This window comes from Oncorhynchus masou, chromosome 13, assembly GCF_036934945.1.
Source record: "Oncorhynchus masou masou isolate Uvic2021 chromosome 13, UVic_Omas_1.1, whole genome shotgun sequence".
Classification (NCBI taxonomy): domain Eukaryota; kingdom Metazoa; phylum Chordata; class Actinopteri; order Salmoniformes; family Salmonidae; genus Oncorhynchus; species Oncorhynchus masou.
The window spans coordinates 35,361,482-35,380,690 of record NC_088224.1 but is presented as its reverse complement, the minus strand read 5'-3'; the positions used below and the strand labels follow the sequence as shown (position 1 = coordinate 35,380,690).

The following is a 19,209-nucleotide window of genomic DNA, read 5'->3' as shown; positions in this document are numbered from 1 at the left end:
GTCTGTGATGAAAAAACTAAGCATGGGTCTTGTAGTTTAATTTTGTGGTTTACACGCCTCCGCTTCTATTAAAGAACAACATATCCCACAAAGCGCTTCGAAATGACGTGAATAAAGTCGTCCTTCTCGGCTTGCAACTTGTTCTCTGGGGGCTTGTGTCAAGTTAATTGTACACTAATTGTGATCCATTATGTTTATGGCAGGTACAGGCAACGGGGGCTGCGGGGTAGGCCAGGGGCCAGGCTCTAGTTCTGGGTCCTGCAATCCGCGAAAGTTTAGCGAGAAGATAGCACTCCTCACCCAGCGGCAAGCTGAGGACACCGCAGCCTTCCAGGAGGTTATGATGGACATCACTTCCACCAGGGTGAGTCAAGAGTACAGGCCTACGCGATTTGTGTTGATAAAACTTGAGTAACCACAAAGCCGTGAAAAAAAATCAAACGTCAGTGATGTTGACCACCAGACAGTCAGAGGTCTTTGTTTTTACTTTTCAGAGACGCAATAAATTCCAGGCCATATTAAGCAGCGCGCTCGATTTTGCAATATAGATACTATCACCGCAAATAGTCAATACCCTGGTTGACAAATCTCAGTTTAATCCAAAGTGTCGATATAATTTAACTTCAAAACACTCTAACTGTAATCTTTAAACATAATATATGCTTTATATATACTTATACAACATTTATTGCATGCTATAACACCTGTTGATTTGCCATATAGCTGCATGGAGTGCAGGCTTCCCACAACCTCCAAGGCAAGAATTACAAATTGCAATTTTGGGGTAGCCTGCATAGTAGATTTGAACAATGTAAATATGTTAAGAGGTATGGGCTATGTCCTCACGTTGCTATTCATGGGGGTGTCTATTAGGCTAGGAGTGTGCTGATTTGTTATTGTGTCAATATTAAATATAATTACTATTCTATTTCTATGGGAGTGTGTGTCATTGTCCCAGTACACAGTTGGAGTGCTACAACCTCAGAGTTCAGTGAGTGTATTAAGTAGTGGATAATATGATACTTTATGTTATCGTTTCGGAATCTAATTGCCTTCTGTGAATTTGACTCCAGCTTTTTGCAGGAGGTGTAATAAATATATGTTTGAAACATGGTAAACGTATGTGTAAAGTGTGCAAGTTTGCGTTCCCCTATTCTGCGTTATAGAGCGCACTGTCCATGTTATAGCTGGGCTACATTGCACCTCAATCTTCAATGTTGTGAACACAATGCAGAATCCTATTGAATAAGCCTCTGGTGTCGCAACCTGGTCTCAGAGCATTTTGTATTATTCTGTATGTAAATCCGGGACACTCCATTTAGTATGATATGTTACATTTCGTATGAGAATGTATTAATTTGTGGATGTCCATCACCTATTTCGCATGACATGATACAAATTACAATTGGTATGATATGTTACGAATTCAGACTTGGTGGCAAACGTTAGCTAGCTGGCTAACATTAGCTAGGCTAGGGGTTAAGGTTAGGTAAAAGGGTTAAGCTTAGTGTTAGCTAAAAGGGTTAAGGTTAGCGTCAGGGGAAGGGTTAGCTAACATGCTAAGTAGTTGCAAAGTAGCTAAAAAGAACAATGCTAAAAAGGTATACCCAAATGCGCTTCAGCACAGCTTAAACGAAAAAGGGGGGGATCAGGTGCTTGACTGAAGGACTTGAAAATGCAAAAAACATTCCTTACCCTATGGGAGAATAAAGAGCACTCTGTTGCTGCATAAACCGGATCGATTTATTGACGGGACAAACAAACAATAGGCCTACGTTTTGGCATGAATTGCCTTCATCAGAGTGGCCGATGAAGGTGAATCATGCCGAAAGCGTAAGCGATTCATGCAAAAACGTAAGCCTATTGTTTGTTTGTCCCGTCAAAAAATGTATCAGATTTACACAGCAACTGAATGCTCCTTTTTCTTTATTCTTTTGGATAGTCACCAGTTGAAGTATCCTGGGATAAGGAAAGTTTTTGGATAAAAATAAGTAAGTAGCTAAAAAGTTGCTAATTAGCTCAAATACTAAAGTTGTCCGTGATGAGATTAAAACACATAAGCTTTGGGTTGCTAGATATTCGGGTTCCACCCTAGTTTTGTTTTTTCCTTAAGTAACCATCCGTCTTGTGTAACCATACCAAATGGAAAAACATATCATACAAATTTGAGTGTCCTGAATTTACATTTACTATGTTACGTTTAGTCAATGAGACCAGGCTGTGTGTCAGGTGCAATGAGTTGCAGCCCACTGCTCTGGCTTGAAATGGAGGAGCCTAGACTTCATGGCACTTGTTTTAATGTAGATCTTTGACCTCTTGCATAGCCTACACTTTACATATCATTAATACCCTAATTCGACATGTTACCTAACCACCATGCAACACTATCCTTAAAATAGAAATAGGAGACGGTAGTCAGCTACACTTATGGTTTATTACACATTGGCTTTTGAAGTATGCCAGGGTATTTCTCCTGCAGTATCTGATTTCCATGTTCATGCCAAGGGTTGGCAGTCAGGGGGTATTCTTTCCAAGACTGAGCCAACAGTAACCTTGACTCACTCTTATAGTGTCACTATATACGGAATATACTTTGTCTCAGTTTTACAATTACCAGTAATTCCATTATACAAGTGAGACTATTATAACATTGACTGTAAATGTCATTAGCTTTTTCTGGTAATTAACCAAATGAAACTAGTTGTTGTCTTTATTCACTCCTCCTTTATCGGCCAACTCTTTCCGGGTCTCAGATTCAGGTCCAGAGAGCGCGGCAGGCCAGAAGCTTTGGCACCTATTATGGAGGCTCCCTTCCCAATGTCAACCAGATTGGGAGAAGCACCTCAGATGTACAGGTGAGAGTTATTACTAACATATGACTTTTAACTACATGACTTACTATTTACAACCATTTGTCTATTTATTAGCCTATTAACGTACATGTAGGCTATAGCAATGGTTATATGATGTACAGTTGAAGTCGGGAAGTTTACATACACCTTAGCCGAATACATTTAAACTCAGTTTTTCACAATTCCTGACATTTAATCCTAGTAAAAATTCTCTGTCTTAGGTCAGTTAGGATCACTACTTTATTTTAAGACTGTGAAATGTCAGAATAATAGTAGAGAGAATGATTTATTTCATATTTTATTTCTTTCGTCACATTCCCAGTGGGTCGGAAGTTTACATACACCCAATTAGTATTTAGCAGCATTGCCTTTAAATTGTATAACTTGGGTCAAACTTTTTGGGTAGCCTTCCACAAGCTTCCCACAATAAGTGTAACTGAGTCAGGTTTGTAGGCCTCAAACCTCGCACACGCTTTTTCAGTTCTGCCCACAAATTTTCTATAGGATGGAGGTCAGGGCTTTGTGATGGCCACTCCATTACCTTGACTTTGTTGTCCTTAAGCCATTTTGCCACAACTTTGGAAGCATGCTTGGGGTCATTGTCCATTTGGAAGACCCATTTGTGACCAAGCTTTAACTTCCTGACTGATGTCTTGAGATGTTGCATCAATATATCCACATCATTTTCCTTTCTCATGATGATATCTATTTTGTGTAGTGCACCAGTCCCTCCTGCAGCAAAGCACCCCCACAACATGATGATGCCACCCCCGTACTTCACGGTTGGGATGGTGTTCTTCTGCTTGCAAGCCTCCCCCTTTTTCCTCCAAACATAGCAATGGTCATTATGGCCAAACAGTTCTGTTTTTATTTCATCAGACCAGAGGACATTTCTCCAAAAAGTACCATCTTTGTCCCCATGTGCAGTTGCAAACCGTAGTCTGGTTTTTTTATGGTGGTTTTGGAGCAGTGCCTTCTTCCTTGCTGAGCGGCCTTTCAGGTTATGTCGATATAGGACTCGTTTTACTGTGGATATAGATACTTTGGCACTTGTTTCCTCCAGCATCTTCACAAGGTCCTTTGCTGTTGTTCTGGGATTGATTTGCACTTTTCGCACCAAAGTACGTTCATCTCTAGGAGTCAGAACGCGTATCCTTCCTGAGTGGTATGATGGCTGTGTGGTCCAATGGTGTTTATACTTGCGTACTATTGTTTGTACAGATGAACGTGGTGCCTTCAGGTGTTTGGAAATTGCTCCCAAGGATGAACCAGACTTGTGGAGGTCTACAATTTATTTTCTGAGGTCTTGGCTGATTTCTTTTGATTTTCCCATGTTGTCAAGCAGAGAGGCACTGAGTTTGAAAGTAGGCCTTGAAATACATCCACGGGTACACCTACAATTGACTCAAATTATGTCAATTAGCCTATCAGAACCTTTTAAATTCATGACTTAATTTTCTGGAATTTTCCTAGCTGTTTAAAGGCACAGTCATCTTACTGTATGTAAACTTCTGACCCACTGGAATTGTGATACAGTGAATAAGTGAAATAATCTGTCTGTAAACAATTGTTGGACAAATGACTGTGTCATGCACAAGTAGATGTTCTAACCGACTTGCCAAAACTATAGTTTGTTAACAAGAAATTTGTGGAGTGGTTGAAAAATGAGTTTTAATGACTCTAACCTAAGTGTAAACTTCCGACTTCAACTGTAGGCTACTGAAAGTCAAATGAACCCTTGATCTGTCTGACTGTTAGGTCCAGCTCCCCTGTAGTCCAGACAATGGCTTCCCCATAAGACTTCACCCAATGGCAGAGCGGACACAAGGAGAGGGGCGGCTCAGTTTCCCAGTCAGGCCAAACAGGAGACATGTATCCTTTATGCTCAGTCAAGGGCAGGCAGTGATGGGTCACTTAAAGTGACAAAGTGAAGTGAGGTCACTGCTAGTGTAACAATGTCTGTATTGCTTAGTTGATCCCATAGGACAGTGGTCACCAACCGGTCAAGCCAGTCCTAGTCAATCACCAAACATTTCATTAAAAAAACAACGATAAAGCCTTGCGTTTCTATTTTCTATTTGTTTCGTGCTGTTGACGGTAGGTGCACTTGATTCAGCAGCCCTAGTGCCGGGAAGGCAAGGTGTTCCCATTTTGAACCATTTCATATCTATGAAGGTAGAACTCCGCCTACCCGGCAGGCCCAGCCTGCAAGGTAGATAGCAAATCAAGTGCACCTAGAGGCCAATCAGCTCAGATCACCGTGTCCCAAAAGCAAAGAGCTGCTGTTTTCATGAGTAAGTTCATGTATAAGTTGTTATTCAGCACTGTAAACACTTTGTTCCAAAGTTTAATAAGCCATAAAATGTTTGTTTCGATAAAATTGCGTTATTATTTGCGGCTTGTGTCCTTTTTAATATCAAGGAATATTTCACTTTCTCTGGTCATAGGACTAACAATATGAATTGGTGCACGAGGCAGAAGTAATGCAGTTCGACTTAAGTTTCGCCATCAGCTGCAGAACTGTTCCTTTTCTCAGCGGAGGGAGGGAGAAGGGACGGAGTGTCCCCTATTTGACCTAGATAGTTTGTGTGTATGCATATGCATTGATATGTAGGCTACGTGTGCCTTTTTCAAAATGTATGTAGTTCTGTCCTTGAGCTGTTCTTGTCTAATGATGTTCTGTATTGTGTCATTCTGTATTATGTTTCATATTTTGTGTGGACCCCAGGAAGAGTAGCTGCTGCTTTTGCAACAGCTAATGGGGATCCTAATAAAATACCAAATACCAATACCCCCCCTCAGACTGAGCATCAGATGCAGGCCTTCAGTCCAGTAAAAAATGTTTTTTTCACAAGTGATACATGAAGTGATATATTACCAGTATGATCATATACCTTATATACCATTTATTTTAAATATAACTTCAAAAGGGTCTGAGAAGAACAACATTGGCAGGGCAATTCAAGCGTCGCCAATATGCAGTGATAAGGTATTGGGCCTATAGCCTACTGCACAAACCTCATTGCTACATAACTGTTTTCAATGGGTTAATGTTGTATAGGCTTATGTTTTTTAAGTCATATTTTTTATTTATTTTTTACATTTTCTATTTTATTTAAATCTGAGCGGTAGATCTCAGCTTGTATTTTGACTTAGAAAGTGATCTTGACTAAGAAAATATTGGTGAACACTAACATAGGACTGGCTGTGATTCATAGTTGGCTAAAGCACAAACAGAAGCTATTAAGGGTTTTCTAATGGCCATTTGCTACTCTAGTAAAGTAAGCACACAGAAATTATGTTCGTCCTCCATGCACTTCAGATATCAGAAGTGCATGGAGGACGACAGTGCTTGACTTAGACTCAAATAGGGGACTGTGCTCATTTTGGGTGCCAGCACTGTTTACATTTAGGTGCAGGAGCTCCACAATACTTTTGAGCTAATATTCTAGAAGAGGAACAGGAGCTCAAACAGTAGTAAAATGGTGGTGCCAGTACTCAGCTCTGGTGAGCTCCTGCCCGAGTCAAGCACTGGAGGACGACCATAAAAGTGGATGTAAAGCAATAGTTATATATTGCAATAAAAATATTGCAATAAAGGGGTGAACTATTGCCTTAAATCCACAGTAGCCTACTTCCTGCCTATTGCAAGATGATCAAACATCTATTGTGTGTAAAAAGCGGGCTGGGGTCAAATGCCACACTACTGTTCTTCGGCTGTCGCCATTTTGGTTCCAGGTTGAAACCTTTTGGGTTGTAGGTAGAACCCTTTTTGGGTTCCATGTAGAACTCTCTGTGGAAATGGTTCCATCTGAAACCAAAAGGGTTCTAGCTAGAACCAAAAAGGGTTATTCAAAGGGTTCTCCTATGGGGACAGCCGAAAGAACCCTTTTCGGTTCTAGATAGCACCTTTTTTTCTAAGAGGTTAAAAGTTGACCCACTTAAGAAACAGATGGAGGGGATTAATCATGCACACCGCACAGTGCAGACAATGCCCTGTCAACTTTTCGTACCATTGTTTGCCAACAGTAGGTCTATGCCTAGGTTTTTCTAAGGACACTGTGTGTAGCCTTAACACTCCGTCACAGACTGACAACTCTCCCTACCGCTCAGTTCATCTGTCTCCACCACCCGAGCCCAGCTGGAGAAGGTAAACGGATCCAAACTGATATATTTAGTTCACTTCGTAATAAATATCTTAATACATATTTTGACTCTGATTCTGTCACACGAAAAGGAACTGGTCAAGCACAGTGGACAAAAGCCAACAGATGCACCTTCCCATCACAGCACTTAATAGGTGAGCAATGTATCCATGGTGTTTCTCTGCTGTTCTTCTACGCTCTTGCTTTCCCCTCTAAGATGTGTGCTCTCCTCCCCAGAACTAACTCAGATTCGGCCCTGCACACCAGTGTGAGGAACACCCACACAGGGGATCATTTGAGCCCCAACCAGCAGGCTTTAACCTCACGGAACAGACGTGGTGGTAAGTCCACAATGCCTCCGGTCATATTGAAATAGTCATAGCATTGTGTTCAGTGTTCTTACGTTAGTCCTTAGTTAATTATAGCGAATGCCTTTATTTTCTATGCCATGCGTTAATCCAATTTGATGGTTTCCTCTTTGTCAACTCAGTCTTTCCATATCCAGTGCCTCCGATTGAGGAGAATGTCCTAGAAGAGGGAACACCATTAAGAAATACCAAGAAGGTATTATTCTCCTTTTCCTGCCAATGTAACCATCCACAATGCTTCATATTTCCTATGCGAACGGGTGCGATATTTCTCTATTGAGTCGAGCAGATGCGTGACTGTATTTTTCCCATTGATGTAGCTGATGTTTCCTTGCTAATTGTTTCTCATCCTAGTGTCCTGCACTTCCCACTGGAATCAAATCACGTAAATTCCCTGGTGTACAGTAAGTTCCGCTTTTCCAAATTGATATGGTCAAAAGGAAAGTCAACCCCTGGGCCCTAGCTGAACCTCCCATCTTTCCCTCTTGTGGTTTTCTCCAGCATCCTGTCCTCACCAGATCAGCAGTTCAGTGCTCTCAACGTCCCGTCCGCTCTCAATGTGAGTGGCTCCTTGCCCGACCTCTCCAGCCTGCACCTCCCCTCCCCACAGCCAGTAGTTGTGGACCCAGACAAACCCACTGCCTGCAGCACTGGCCACCTACCTGGAACTCTCTCCTACCTTGGAGCCAGGGACGATGAATTTCCCTTGCCAGGTGTGTTTGTCTGTGTGCTAAGTTCTTACTGTATGTCGGTGCCAGTTGAGGTATGTTCACATGGTGATGATGGTGTCCATTTATTCTGTATTCTCAGGTTTGTCGTTGTCTCTCCAAGGCTCATACAGTAACCCATTGCTCCAGTCCTCCCACAGCATCCCCAATATCCAATCCTCTCTCAGCAGCCACTCTCTTTCCAGCTCTCTGAGCTCCACTTCCTTGAACTTCTCACTCAGCAACACTTCCCTGCAGTCATCCCCTAGCAACCAATCCCTCCAGTCCTTCCTCAGCAGTTCTTCCCTAAGCGGCCTATCCCTGCAATCCACAACTAGCCACTGTAGCTACAGCAGTGGGATTGGTGGATCCCGCTCTTGCTCCTCCTCTTCGCTATCCTGCTCCCCACGTCCAACGAGCCAGACGCAGGTGCCGCCGTCAAGGAGGCGGACTCCCCTCAGCCCACTGGTCGTTCCCACTGGTGGAGAGTCTCGCTGGCTCCAATCTAAACAGTTTTCACCGGTTGGGTCTCCAAAGTTATCTTCTATAACTCAGGTATCTCCAGAAAACTGGAATTTAAGTGACATCATTGTTTTCGTTAATACGATTATTTCATATAATTCCATATTAAGACAGTTTGATGTATTGCTCTTATTTAAATTCCAAGGGAGTTCTCCTGAACACCAACCAATTACCACAGGAATCAAGGCCACCAGGGTATCGTCACTGCCAACCTCAACACGAGGGTACTCCAGCAGCTCAGCAGCCCATGCATAGAGGCCTGCCACAGTGGCAGCATTCTCTGACAGAGGGGCAGCAGCAACCCAGGCAGGAACCGCAGAAAACGCCACCACCCCACGAGAAATCCAGGGATCTACAACGAGGTGTACATCAGCAGCAGCAGCAGCAACAACATCCTCAACAACACCCACAGCAACAGCTCCCACAGACACACAATCTCCAACGAGTGGAATATCACCATCAACAACAGTACCAACACCCAAATCAACTATATCAATGCCAGATCCAGCATGTCCAGACAGAAGGTCAGGACCTGGACACAAAACAGCAACGTCAAAGTGGGTCAAACCAGTGTGAGAACTTACAGCAACAACACTTACATCAATTACAAAAGGAACAGCATCAACGACAAAAAGAGCACCAGCAACAACAGAAACAAGTGTACCAAAACCTCCCACAGCATCAGCAAGAGAAGCAAAGGCAACAATACCAGCTGCACCAGCAACACCCACACCAGCAGAACCCACATCAGCAACAGTATCAACAACAAGCATGCCAAAGACAACCTCAGCAACACCGAGCACTTCGACAAGATGAGGTGCTACAGCATCAACAGCAGCTCCAGCAGTTTCAACCATACCAACAGCAGCGGCCGCAAAATGGCAACCAGCAGCAGCAACAGCAGCAACATCAGTGGCATCTCCAGTGTGCATACCCGCCATCTCAGAGCCTCAACTTGAGTGGGCAGAACATGTCAAACCCACAAAAAGTACCAACGATGCAGATGACTCGTAAGCATCAGACCCAAGTCCAGGGAAGGAGCTGGGCACATCAAAAGGTGCAAGGTCAGAAGGACCAGATTCAGACCAAACTCTCCTCACAGATGAACTCCTTCATGGACAACAGTCCGGACCTCTACAATGTGAGAATAACCCCATCTGTTTTGTTTATTTTGACTGACTTTGTGTCAGTGTACATTTTGCACTTTTATCAGCCTCTTTGTTTTGTCTGTGATGTAGGCTATGTTTAGGGTCAGTTTAGGCTATGTTTAGGATCCGTAAGAGGCTATTTGATGTTTGGTCTATCAGTAAGGGATGGTAATGTAGGGCCGCACAATATGGGCAAAAAATCGAATTGCAATTTTTTGATCAGATTTTGCGGTTTGATGTGCGATATAGATCAAAACACTTTGGTGAACTGTTGGAATAGAATGTAGAAGAAAAGTGGAAAACAATCAGTTGAATGCATTTGACCTAACATAACTGCAGGCAAACTTACAGATGTAGGATCTTAATTTGATAACCCTGTTGCAGGAGAACGTACCTGTAAAACGTGTATTGTATTTGAGGTTTAAAAAAAGCATTTGAAGTTTGTAATTTCCACTTTGAAATTTCAGGCTTGATTTTCCCTTACCATAAATGTATCAACCCCTACAAACATGTCCATTAATTATAATCCACATAATAATTCAAATGTCCTGTTGCTGCAGGATTATTCTCCTACTGTAGCAAACTGGCTCAAATTAAGATGCTACATCTGTATAGTGAATCTAACTGGGGAACTGTGCTGCTAGAGTGACAGGGGGCGGGCTTGTTGTGCGAGGGAAGCAGCCGCAAGATAGAAAAAACAAGTCAACTATCAAAACGGACGTCACACGCGGCTGAGATGCGTTTCAAAATATTGGATGCGATATCGATCTCTTGCGATATGGGTATTGCACATGTCAATATTGCAATTTCAATGTGCAGCCCTATTAATGGTTCACTCGCCCCCTTTCTGCTTTCTTAGGACTCTTCCATACTGGATCATTTCCAGAATGAGTCCTACATGGGCCTACACCTCACACCCAGCCAGACTCAGGCGCTTTCCCAGCAGGTAACCTAAGACCTAAAACTGTAAATAATCTAACAGTATTGAAAGGACAACTCTATTTTACCTGTCGATTCATTCAGTGTCCATAGTTTTAATCTAACGGTCTCTAATCTTTGTTGGTTGTCCACAACTCTGCCCAGCTGGGACAACTCAGTAAGGAGCCTCTCTGGGGAAATTCTGGGCCTCAATCTGTGGTTGGGAAAGATGGAGGGGTTTACTGTGGGATCCAAGTACCTCAGATGTCCGTCCACTGCCAGAACCAAAGCAGTGTGGACTGTCATAACATCCTTTTGACAGGTAGGACCCACTCCTTCCCCCCCTCTTATACTTTTTAATCGCTTGCTGCAGTTAAATAGTTAACATTTGGGGGAAGTGTTACCTTATTTTCAATTTACACAGGGTATTGTTTCATCCAGACAGTTACAAGTCCATTTCCTGAAATGTTGGACCTGGCAATTGAATCATAAACATGTTTATTTTATTTCCACTGTGATTTTAACCTTTTATAAAGTTTATCTTGTCTATTTTAAAACTTTGGGCGGGATTCAATCCGATTGCGGGTTATAGGCATTGCGGCTTTTAAAGGCAATTTCCGATTGAGCCGACATATGCATTTACCGTGAATGGGAACTCTGCGTACGGGAGCTTACCTTTAAAAGCCACAATGCCTGTAACCCGCATTCGGGATTTAATCCCGGTCATAATCTTTCTCTCTTATCCACTTTATCTTTGTTTCCCACTTAATAGACAAAACAGCTTTTGATGATTTCTCTGGAATTCTGCCCATGCTGGGATTTGATGCAGACCCCTTTGCCCTGGATAACCCCCTTCAGATCGATCCCCTAGACCTGGAGGAGCTTAACAAGTTGGCAGATGGAGACATGGTCGAGGACTCTGTGAAAGGACACTGCTCTAACCTACTTAGGTGACCTGGGGAATTGGATGCATCCAGGAACACTATTTTCAACTAAGATGGCAGCAATGTCAGTTGAAGATAAACTACAGCCAACTATGCGTTTCAGGATCTCTCGCTGCTGGACATAATTTGATTGGACATGGTATTTCTTACAGCATTCATGTGATTGGACAGGTCCCATGTCATGGGATTTGAAAAGCATGTCATTGGACATTGACTGCCTCACATGACTGGTTAGCTGACTGCACTTTTTCTTAGTTGTAATTTAATGCTTGCCTGCAATGGAAAAATGCAGCCAAGAGCTGGCATCATCTGCGTCTTAGTGGTAATGTATTTGAATAATGAAAACAGATGTGTAGTTTGTAAAGAAAAAATATATTTTGTAATACAATTATGTACATTCTAACAACCTGCCTTTTCCCATCTCTTGTAGAGATGAAAACATATATATATAAAATCTAAAACAATATTGTGTATATAAAATGTGGCCAAGAAACCAGTTATATTTAGAGTCCTTGTTGCTTTTTTAAAACATGTTGACATTTCTGTAATGACATTGTGTACCAGACATTGTTTAACAAAGAAAATAAATGAGCAGTAAATAACTTGCCTATCCATTTCTTCTTCTTTAAAAAAAAGACAATTGCATGGATTGAGACAATACATTACCATTCAGTTAATTTAAAGGTAAAGTCTACTCAAAATAAAAATGAACATGACCTGTGTATTAAATTGCATAATAATATTTCAGGTACTGGTGTTTTTGCATTACATTTTGCATTTAGCTCTGAAATTAAGGTAACATATTTTTGCCGAATAGAAAAACACAGGTAAAAACTCCACAAGGTAATTTACTCTGTGATTACAACCTGATTATGAAGCATGTTTTAAATTCATTCCAAAGGAGAAGTTTGCCACACAAAAAAAAATGGTCAACAAATCAACACTGGTTGTCAAAGTAACATTAATTACAAGATCATACAAAACATTTTCTAATCCCATACCGATTTCTAACTTAATTTAGCTGACACATTGAAGCGCAAATAAACATTAATCAAGAATTTAAAACAATCCTAAAACATATTTTAGAATGATCACATTTCAGTTTACTTTGAAGAGCACATGGACCCAAACTATGCTTCCCATTTCCCCAAAGAATAACTAACATCCAGGGGGTTGGGAACAAAAGCAACAAACCTTGTTTCTATAAGGTTCTTCCCTGAGATTTATTTTCCTCACTGCTCCAGGTGTGGGTCTCCTTCAGGTGCAGATCCAGGATTAGCTTATCTTCACCAATTATTAAACCATTACAATAAAAACTGACCTCAGATCAGTGTTTGAAAAAAAAAACCCTGCTCCCTTCTGATGTCGTCAGATATTTATATGTGCGTGAGTCGATCATTAGACAGTATAGGACCCATGTCAGGTCAGTATATCTTATCTTGGCAGTGCCAAACAGACAGCTTCAGTGTAACATGTCATCGTGTACTGTTTGTTGAGCAACAATGATAAGATAATATACTGTTTTACACAGAACTGAAAGTGTGTACTTAATCATGAGTTTAAAAAAATTATAATAATAAAGTATAACTACAGTAAGAAGACTTTTCACAATTTGCTGTATTTTACCTTTATTTTACTAGGCAAGTCAGTTAAGAACAAATTCTTATTTTCAATGACGGCCTAGGAACAGTGGGTTAACTGCCTGTTCAGGGGCAGAACGACAGATTTTGTACCTTGTCAGCTCGGGGATTTGAACTTGCAACCTTTCGGTTACTAGTCCAATGCTCTAACCACTAGGCTACACTGCCGCCCCATAAAATAAAAATGCTCACACGGAATGTCAGGGTTGAAATGGGAGCCTTTGGCATTCACAAGCACAAATAAACACACTCATTAATTGGCTCTCATCCACAGGATGATTCAGCCCATTCCCAAATTATGCAGGTGGTTAGAAGTGAGTTTCTGTCAAAGACTTATTGGTTGATTGTGCCAACAATGGATGGCCGTATTAGACAGAGCTCCGTGCAAGTGGTGTATTCCACATGTATTAGTGCACCTCATTTAAAAAAAGATTGACACCTGCCGGACACTTTCTCTATGCATTTAATCGTATCCGATAGGGTAAATCCAGATAGATAACTTTTGAAAAACTGTGCCCAGAGGTGTCTCTGTTCATTGGCTAGAAAATGGTTAAAGGCTTGGCCTGGATTGGCTCATAAACCTGCGTTTGGGGCCTGTTCTTGCGGACACACACACACACCCCGCCCAGCAGGATGATCAGCATGGGAGTGCCCAGCCCCACCACCATGATGACCAGAACCAGGGGAGAAAACAAGTCCACAGGAGGAGAGCCCAGTCCCACCAACACAGTCCTGAATTAGGAAGAAGAAAAGGTTAGGCAATAAGACAGAGAAAAAGCAAGAGAAGGAAGAACATCATCAGTGATGACAATTTCATTATAATTTCAGGTAGTTGGTGGTGGTGCGAGATGATTGGTTAACAGTGGGGCTATAAACTGCAATTTACTGTATAATTCATTTCAAGTTGCTAAAATGCAACATATGAACCAATAGGATGTAAACAGTTACCTACCAGCTAAGGTAGTTGGTGGTGTTGTAGAATGGGTCTCCAGTTATACTGAAGGTCATGTTGAGCCCGGTGGTCTGGTGCTCCCCTCCAAAATAAGCCCGCACCAGGCCGGAGGGGGGAAGCTGGGCTACAGGGACAGGCGTTGAGTGCCGGCAGGGAGTGGCATCCTCAAAGGCAGGCGACGGCCTGCGGTAGGCCACAGGCTTCCATTGGGCGTAGCCAAGAACAGGGGAGGTGGAGTTGACTGGAGAGGACACCCACTGAGATACCTAAGGGAGAGGAAAGACAAGATCACTGTAGAATCTGACAGCTTTAGTGACAGTCTACAGAGAGAAGGTTTAGAACAGCGAATCAACCATAAATGATCAACCACACAAAATTTGTTGAAATATAAACATCTAAACACTCTGTTACCCAGTAACATTTACTATAGTATAAGTGCATGTCTATAAACACACACAAACATTACCTTGAATATGGAGGGTGTGTATTCGTCATCTATTGACCGGAGCATGTCCACTCTGCTCATGGGCTGGGTGTCTCCCACAGCCTGTAGCTCTAGGGAAAAGCGGGAGCGATTGGACCTCGGGGCCACGCCGTCCAGCCCCACCCTCAGCTGGGAGGAGTTAGCGTTGTGGAGGAGACTGGGCCAGCCTTGGTCACGCCCCTCAACATCAAAGGCTGAGAACTACGTTAGGAAAATAATGGTTGAATACAGGCTAGCTAACATGCAATAAAATGTACAATCTGCCTGATCAGTAGTACTCACTTCAGTAAGTTTAAAATCAAAAAATCAAAGTTTGTCAGACATTTTCAGAACTTTAAAAGTGGTGTAATGTAGAGATGAGACCATGTCCCATGCTATCTGTTGAGTGGACTCAGACAACAGTCTGAATCTCTCATGATGAAATGTCTAATTTCATCATGCAGGCTTTAGATGATCCAGTTCCAACTACCTTCAGACAGAGCGAGCCATTGCTGAAGCTCTTGCTGGCATCTCTTCCACAAAGCAAGGCGGTGTGGCCTGTGGGGTCCAATGTCTTGTTCAGGTCGCCCCAGGAGAAATTCTGCAGCTCGTAGGGCTGGAAAAAGCTGGAGGGGGGTAGGTGCTCAGGGTCAGCTGTGTCGTTGACGTCGTCATACTCCCACAGCTGATGACAGACAAATTAGTTGGTTTAGTGAAGGAGTTACGTATGGCTGCCCAGTCTGAAATCAACCCGTTTTTAAAACCCAGGTGTTTGTTAGAGCTACTACCATATTGCTAACAACCATTCAAACATTTATGATCAACAAGAATGTCTAGAGCTATAATTTGACCACGCAAATGATTACTTTCCATAACATGGAATATGGTTCAAAACCTAGCACCTCGTCTTTATGTTATATGCATTTGGATTAAATACAGTCATGTGACCTGTATCAGCCACCAGAATATCACCTCAACTGACACCTATGAAAACGATGACCACCATTTAGAACTACTTGTGACTCACCCTGGTAAAGACGAGTGCATTGCTGTACAGAACACTGCTCTCTGGAGTCACTTTCAGGCTGCCTGTGGTATTTTGCATGAGGAAAGCAGGCCAGTCTACCTCCACCTTGGATGAAATGGAGCTTGTGTGCACGAGTAGTAACGCGGGCGCCCCCTGGCTGCAGAGGAGGTAATGCAGTGTGTTGTTTTTGCCGAGTGCCCGCACATGGAGCAAGCCAACACCAGGGGGCAGCGGTGTCAGCAAGGAGTTCAGACCAGGGTTCAGCTCCAGGGATACCTGGGAAGAGGTAAGTAAAACAGAGAGTATGTTCTCATTTTTCTATAGCGACACAGGTGAGAATCATACAAGCAAACTGAAATTGTAAACAGAGATGATTCATGAATCAATAACAGATTTGCACAGAGTCCTGCTCAGGCCAACAAAACATATTGATTGCTCTGGACTTGGTAAGAAAACAGGTCTCAAATGAGATCGTTCCTAATCAATATTTATTCATATTTGACATGGCTGGATTGCCAGCACAGAGTAATGTTTGGTTTATATTTGTTTCAGCACTATTTGATTTAGCTATCTCAGCAAGTGGGACGGCAGGTACCCTCGTTTTTAGAGCGTTGGGCCAGTAACCGAAAGGTTGCTAGAGTATCCCTGAGCTGACAAGGTAAAAATCTGTCGTTCTCCCCTGAACAAGGCAGTTAACCCACTGTTCCTAGGCCATCCTTGTAAATAAGAATTTGTTCTTAACCGACTTGCCTAATTAAATAAAGGTTCAATTAAATAAAAAAATTATGAAAAACACAAAACCCAAACTTTCGGCAAGTATTCAGACTCCGACTTTTTCCAAATTTCTCTCAATCTACACACAATACCCGATAATGAAAAAGCAAAAACAGGGTTTTAGACATTTTTGCACATATCACATTTACATAAGCATTCAGACTCTTTACTACTTTGTTGAAGCACCTCTGGCAGCGATTACAGTCTCGAGTCTTCTTGGGTATGATGCTACAAGCTTGGCATTTGGGGAGTTTCTCCCATTCATCTCTGCAGATCCTCTCAAGCTCTGTCAGGTTGGATGGGGAGCATCGCTGCACAGCCATTTTCAGGTGTCTCCAGATATGTTTGATCGGGTTCAAGCTCCTGCTCTGGCTGGGCCACTCAAGGACATTGAGACTTGTCCCGAAGCCACTCCTATGTTGACTTGATCTGTGTGCTTAGGGTCATTGTTCTGTTGAAAAGGTGAACATTCACCCCAGTCAGGTCCTGAGCGCTCTGAAGCAGGTTTTCCTCAAGGATCTCTGTACTTTGCTCCGTTCATCCTTCCCTTGATCCTGACTAGTCTCCCAGTCCCTGCCCTGTCACTGAAAAACATCCCCACAGCATGATGCTGCCATCACGATGTTTCACTGTAGGGACGGTGCCAAGTTTCCTCCAGACATGACTCTTGGCATTCAGGCCAAAGACTTCAATCTAGGTTTCATCAGACTAGAGAATCTTGTTTCTCATAGTCAGAGTCTTTAGGTGCATTTTGGCAAACTGTTATGTGCCTTTTACTGTGGAGTGACTTCCACCTGGCCACTCTACCATAAAGGCCTGATTGGTGGACAGCTGCAGAGATGGTTGTCCTTCTGGAAGGTTCTCCCATCTCCACAGAGGAACTCTGGAGCTGTCAGAGTGACCATCGGATTCTTGGTCACCTCCCTGACTAAGGCCCTTTTCCCCTGATCGCTCAGTTCAACTGGGCAGCCAGGTCAAGTAAGTCTTTGTGGTTCCACACGTCCTCCATTTAAGAATGATGGAGTCCACTCTGTTCTTGGGGACCTTCAAAGCTGCAGAATTGTTTTGGTACCCTTCCTCAAATCTGTGCCTCGACACAATCCTGTCTCGGAGCTCTATGGACAATTCCTTTGACCTCATGGCTTGGTTTTTGCTCCGACATGCACTGTCAACTGTGGGAACTTATATAGACAGGTGTGCGCCTTTCCAAATCATGTCCAATCAATTGAATTGACCACAAGTGGACTCCAAGTTGTCAAAACATCTCAAAGATGATCAATGGAAATAGGATGCACCGGAGCTCAATTTCAAATCTCATAGCAAAGGGTCTGAAAACTTCTTTTTTATAAATTAAAAATACATTTTGCTTTGTCATTATGGGATACTGTGTGTAGATGGATTAAAATCTAATATGTCCCTAGTTCAAAATCACACCCACCACAACCAGAAGGGATTGTGTAGCCTCATGTCGCTACAGTATGCATTGTTGGCTGGGGTCCAACAATGGGTAAAATGATAGTGGTGGAAAAAGTACCCAATTGTCATACTTGAGTAAAAGTAAAGATAACTTCATTAAAAAATGACTTAAGTAAAAGTCATCCAGTAAAATACTTCAGTGAAAGTCTAAAAGTATTTGGTTTTAAATCTACTTAAGTATCAAAAGTAAAAGTATTAATAATTTCAAATTCCTTATATTAAACAAACCAGATGGTACGATTCTTGTTTTTATTTTATTTACGGATAGCCAGGGGCACACTCACATCATTTACAAACTAAGCATTTGTCTTTAGTAAATCCGCCAGATCAGAGGCTGTAAGGATAACCAGGCATGTTCTCTTGATAATTGCATGAATTTGACAATTTTTCTGTCCTGCTAAGCATTCAAAATGTAGCAAGTACTTTTGGGTGTCAAGGAAAATGTAAGGAGTAAAAAAATAGAGCATTTTATTTAGGAATGTAGTGAAGTAAAAGTAGTCAAATTTAAATAGTAAAGTACAGAGACCCCCAAAAAAACATCTTAAGTACATTAAAGTATTTTTACTTAAGTACTTCACACCACTGGTAAATTACAGTTTTATAGATTGTTGGTCATCATTACAATATGGCTAGAGCTATAAATACAAACCCAAACACGTATATCCAAAATGTTAGTAACCACCAACTAGCTAAAATGTATAACTTGCTATCTAGCAGTAACGTTGGTTACCTTGCTAACTAAATTCTCAAAGCGTCAGCTAGCTAACGTTACAGTACGTTATTACTACTTTATCTGGTCAGCAAAGGATTAGCTAACGTTGGCAACCTTTTATAGCACTTTATCACTGTACAACAGAAATGTAAACAACAAAGTACTACCCAACTTACATTCCGACGGTAGTTTTCACCATTGCCGATAAAACTAGAAGAAAACCGAAAGGTTAAAAGCAAAAATAAGACATAAACGTGGATTGTGTACAAAATCTCCGTCGCCATCTTTCTTTTTCGGCATACACATGGAGGAATCACGTGCTTCGTACTTTATTTGATCAGCTGATTTGTATTATCGAGTTCAGCAGTGGTGGAAAAAGTACCCAATTGTCATACTCTGGTAAAAGTTTAAAAGTATTTGGTTTTAAATATACTTAAGTATCAAAAGTAAATGTAATTGCTAAAATATACTTCATTTCAAATTCCTTATATTAGGCAAACCAATAGGCACAATTCAAATTTATTTTACAGATAGCCAGGGGCACACTCCAACACTCAAGAC

The 19,209-nt window shown here is 42.0% G+C and overlaps 2 protein-coding genes across 3 annotated transcripts; one reads left to right on the top strand and one right to left on the bottom strand.

The window, feature by feature from the left end:
* Positions 1-98: 98 nt before the first annotated feature.
* LOC135552159 (CREB-regulated transcription coactivator 2-like) lies at positions 99-12,206 on the top strand. Of its 2 annotated transcripts, none has more exons than XM_064983607.1 (14): positions 99-364; positions 2,754-2,855; positions 4,611-4,724; positions 6,941-7,002; positions 7,090-7,152; positions 7,235-7,338; positions 7,488-7,561; positions 7,720-7,769; positions 7,867-8,078; positions 8,176-8,627; positions 8,773-9,735; positions 10,602-10,688; positions 10,826-10,982; positions 11,433-12,206. In XM_064983607.1, exons 1-14 carry the CDS (start codon positions 191-193, stop codon positions 11,612-11,614), a joined length of 2,796 nt encoding a protein of 931 aa, XP_064839679.1. In that variant the 5' UTR covers positions 99-190; the 3' UTR covers positions 11,615-12,206. The 2 variants fall into 2 exon arrangements, with proteins under 2 accessions (XP_064839679.1, XP_064839678.1); XM_064983606.1 differs by having other exon boundaries at positions 8,740-9,735.
* LOC135552160 (glycosylated lysosomal membrane protein-like) lies at positions 11,958-18,938 on the bottom strand. Its single transcript, XM_064983608.1, has 6 exons — positions 18,825-18,938; positions 15,687-15,962; positions 15,150-15,344; positions 14,663-14,881; positions 14,197-14,462; positions 11,958-13,976 (listed from the first exon to the last, which is right to left on the bottom strand). The coding sequence occupies exons 1-6, from the start codon at positions 18,930-18,932 to the stop codon at positions 13,784-13,786; spliced, it is 1,257 nt and encodes a 418-aa protein (XP_064839680.1). The 5' UTR covers positions 18,933-18,938; the 3' UTR covers positions 11,958-13,783.
* Positions 18,939-19,209: the final 271 nt, after the last annotated feature.

Bases quoted from the DNA above. Each gene is read 5' to 3' on its own strand.
- LOC135552159 (XM_064983606.1), top strand. From the start codon at position 191: ATGTTTATGGCAGGTACAGGCAACGGGGGCTGCGGGGTAGGCCAGGGG. The intron at 7,562-7,719 runs GTATTATTCTCC...TTCTCATCCTAG, and splicing joins CATTAAGAAATACCAAGAAG to TGTCCTGCACTTCCCACTGG. The intron at 8,628-8,739 runs GTATCTCCAGAA...TTAAATTCCAAG, and splicing joins AGTTATCTTCTATAACTCAG to GGAGTTCTCCTGAACACCAA.
- LOC135552160 (XM_064983608.1), bottom strand. From the start codon at position 18,932: ATGGCGACGGAGATTTTGTACACAATCCACGTTTATGTCTTATTTTTG. The intron at 15,963-18,824 runs GTAAGTTGGGTA...ACCTCTTCCCAG, and splicing joins GTGAAAACTACCGTCGGAAT to GTATCCCTGGAGCTGAACCC. The intron at 13,977-14,196 runs GTAGGTAACTGT...TTCCTAATTCAG, and splicing joins ACCACCAACTACCTTAGCTG to GACTGTGTTGGTGGGACTGG.